We start from the raw sequence: 3949 nt of genomic DNA, 5'->3' as shown, positions 1-3949 counted from the left end.
TCATCACTGTAATTGCTCACACACTTGAGACTTTTATGACCACTTTTTACTAATAGCCTTGTAATTACTTTGGTGCATATTTCATAAATTGCTTCATAAATTTAATTTATCATAACATTGAAGTACCCAATTAATCTGCAGGCACATTTCAGATGCCTTCTCCATCCTTTGTTTTTACCACAGAAAACATCACACTTAATGCAACAAACCAGACAGCACTTTTAACTCGTACGTGTACAAGAGTTTGAACATTTATTACAGAAGCAATATAAAGTTTCTAGTCAATATTTGAATGTTTTATAGATAATGTATGCAACATTTCAAAGTACCCAGCAGATCTGCTGAAAACCACTTGAAACGCTTGAAAAAAGGAGTAAAACACACACAATAGCAACGCAGGACTTGTTAACTGTTGAAATAATGTATCCACTGCTGATGCGGCTCATTAACAAAGTAAAACAGTTGGAACAGTCAAAGGCTTTCTCTTGTTTGCTAGGTCCTGAGACGATGACAACCTCTGGTAGTAGAACCGATGGGCTCAGTCTAAAGATTTTCCTTCACCTCGGTGAGTTCCTCTATTCGCACCAACACGCTCTCGATCATGTCGAAGGTGTGCAGGGCTGAGTGCAGAGCCTGAAAGGACATTAGAATTCAATCACGTCAGCGCTGTACAAATCTAGTTCGGTATATGAACATGAAAGTCACCGACCTGAATCTGGGACTCTGACGTCATGTTCGGCAGCTTCTCGTCGCCAACGGACACAGAAAGCACAGACTCCTCTGTGGAAAACACAATCATATGTTGTTGTTTTTTATACTATATACTTTAAAAAAAATACTATATACTTTTTTATATAAAGACTATTCATAGATTCATGTGACAAAAAAAGAAGCTTTTATTCCAAGAGAGATGTTTTTTTTATCTTAGTGAGTGGTTTGAGGGTGCTGGCCTGACCTTTGGCCTTAGCCCTGTTGGTTGCCATGGTGTCGTGGAGCTCCCTCTCATAGTGAGCTCTGGACATGTTCACTCCAACACGTAGCGGCTTCAGGAACATATCCTCTATTTTATACAGCTCTGTCCAGATCCCTGTCTGCCAGATCACAACAGCAGCAGAAAAACATGATGAGTGTAGTTAACTGCTGCTCCATGGAACTCAGAAACATGTGGCTGGATGTTCTTCTGACCACTTGGGAGACAATGACAGGTAACTTAATTGCAGGAAAAAAATGCATCAAACCATCATTCACGGTCGCTCCCTGATATTTACAGGATTGGATCAACCCTCACCTGGTTGTCTGTCACTTTGTCTCTGATGACGAGGTAACGCAGCAGGTTCAGAGACTCCATGATTCTGTTTAAAACAACACAAAAAGATAACATTGGAAGCGGTACTTTGACGAAACAATCAGTCTTCCCCATGACTGGGGGAGCACCACCCCCAACCCTCCTCCACGCAGTTGCTAGTAGTGTTTAACCCGTCAAATCAAGGAGGACACGGAGGATTAAAAACATGATGGACTCTTCAGAGGAGGTAATCTATGTCCTCATCGTCTCCAAAGCTAAACACTGCTGACGTAAATCGCATCACTCGAGCTTTTGCTCACAAAAGTTCCCGGACTACACCATTTAGTAAACGTAGTCATACTGAGAAATACAGAGAGACTTTTGACGGAGCTGATTAGCTTTGTTGCAACTCATTTGGCAATGGCTTGAGTGTTAATATAGAACTAATTGTGCGCTGTAGCTTTAAATCAATCATCCATTTAAAAAAAATCTTTAACTCCCAACATATTTCTTTTATATCCTAGTCTGGCTTTTCATACTATTTTATTACGAAGCATAGCAATGCATTTTTTGCTTTATGTATGTAATTAAACCTGCTTTAGTTCACACTTTAGTGAACCATTAAGCACATCAACTTCAAATTATGCTGTCAGGAGAAGGAAGCTCGCTTTGGCTGTGACATTCTTCATTATTACACGTCAGGTGTAAGTACTCGGATAGATTGGTAACTTGTCCATGCACCCTGTTTCCTGCCGTGTGTGTGTGTGTGTGTGTGTGTGTGTGTGTGTGTGTGTGTGTGTGTGTGTGTGACCTGTCCAGGTAATGCAGGAGGTCGGTCTCTGGGCCGTCTGGCAGACTGAGAACTTTACGCAGCAAAGGCAGCAGGTGAGCTCCCACGAACCAGGCGTTACTGTTACCAGGCTGAGGACAGACAGACTTTCACCGTACAACACATCTTTTATTCTTTTTTTGTTGTTGTTTTTTTAAGATTATATTTTGGCCATTTTAGGCCTTTATTTATATGGGCCAGCTGAATACATGAAAGGGAATGACATGAAGCAATGGGCCGCGGGGCAGAGTCGAACCTGCGGCTGCTGCGTCGGGGAGTTAACCTCTATATATGGGCGCCTGTTCTACCGGGTGAGCTGCCCAGGCGCCCATACAAGACATTTTTAATTACAACCCACGCTCTGCACAGGCACTCATTTAGCTTTTAGTTACTACATCAGAACTTGTGAAAAACGAGCAAGGGATTTAAAATGCCATCTCACCTGCAGGGCTACGTCTATCTGGTTCTTGATGTTTTTGATGACGTAGCCTTCGACTCCTGAGTGATTACTGGTTTTCAGCATGTACCTGAAAACAAGACGACCAGTAACAGTCAGTACGCTGGAGGGTGGGACAGAGAGAGGCATTTCTGTGTGAGTGTGTGTGTGTGTGTGTGTGTGTGTGTGTGTGTGTGTGTGTGTGTGTATGTATTAAGTGTGGGTGGGGGGTAGGGGACCCTTACTGGAAAAGATTGTATTTGGCTTCGGTGTCAAACTTATCAATGCTCAGCTGCAACACCTTCAGACCTCTGGTTCTCTGTTGACATTTGATATATTATATACATATGGATTTTCAAACAGCTTTAATACTAGAAAATAGATGTGAATGAAATGGGAATTCATTTCAAAGCTACAACACATACATATACAGTACAGATAGAAAAAATGTCATTGATAAGTCTATGGAATTAAAATGACACAAATACGCCCTTTAAACCCAGCTAATGTTACTTTTGCACAATGTTGCTAAACTATGTTGTAGAGCAGATATTAGGCATTTTATCATGGCCGGTATATATATTAATTTATCAGAATCATTTACACTGACAAATAAATTCTGATAAATGAATATTTAAAAAAATAAAAAAACGTACGAAACACCTTTTAACCATGTTCTGAGTGTTGTTTTACAGTCTGTCCACCAGGGGACGCTCTACAGCGTCCCTGTTGGCAACACAGAATTTTTGTTATTGTGTTTTTGTTTAAAGGACTTTAAGTTTGATATCTTAAGTTTGTACTTTTTATACAATTTATTTATCAGAACTTTAATTTATTTTGATGTTCCTCTGTTCTGTTGTGACAATAAAATGTAAAAAAGTTTTTTTTTTTTTAGATTATGTTTGGCATTTTAGGTCTTATTTCAACAGGAAAGATGAAGACATGAGGGGTGAGAGAGGGGGGGGGGGGGGGAATGACATGTAGCAAGGCGCAGGTCGGAGTCGAACCCACGGCCATTGCGTCAGGAAAAACCTCTATATTGTTGCGCCGCTCTACCACCAAACAGTTCTTTTTAATCCCATTATCATATAATCTTAGTGAGGACTCATAAATTACTACAATAACTAATGTCAGGGAAATCTGTTTTAAAATATATATATATTATATAATATAAATATATAGATATATATATTATATATATAATATTTAGTATGTCAGTCACATCAGATACATCGAACTATCCAATTTTAAATATTTGCATGGTGATTCTTGCCTAAAAATCCTCTATTGGTCAGGCTCTACTATCTACTTACCGTACTGGAAGACTTACCAAAATCATGCATCGGACTATCGTCTCACCTTCACCATGTTTCTGAAAAACAAACGGAGAAACCAATAC

At 39.8% G+C, this 3949-nt stretch overlaps 1 protein-coding gene across 1 annotated transcript in view; it reads right to left on the bottom strand.

The window, feature by feature from the left end:
- Window positions 1-219: 219 nt before the first annotated feature.
- The window catches only part of glmna (glomulin, FKBP associated protein a), a 10604-nt gene continuing 6874 nt past the window's right edge, over window positions 220-3949 (bottom strand). The window contains 7 exon segments of the mRNA XM_032531902.1: window positions 220-633; window positions 710-780; window positions 956-1091; window positions 1289-1352; window positions 2097-2206; window positions 2557-2641; window positions 2796-2869. Coding sequence (XP_032387793.1) covers window positions 544-633; window positions 710-780; window positions 956-1091; window positions 1289-1352; window positions 2097-2206; window positions 2557-2641; window positions 2796-2869 — 630 coding nt within the window. The 3' untranslated portion in view covers window positions 220-543.

Source organism: Etheostoma spectabile, chromosome 12 (assembly GCF_008692095.1).
Source record: "Etheostoma spectabile isolate EspeVRDwgs_2016 chromosome 12, UIUC_Espe_1.0, whole genome shotgun sequence".
Taxonomy (NCBI): Eukaryota; Metazoa; Chordata; class Actinopteri; order Perciformes; family Percidae; genus Etheostoma; species Etheostoma spectabile.
Note: the sequence above shows the minus strand (reverse complement) of the source record. Positions and strands in the feature narration are given on the sequence as shown.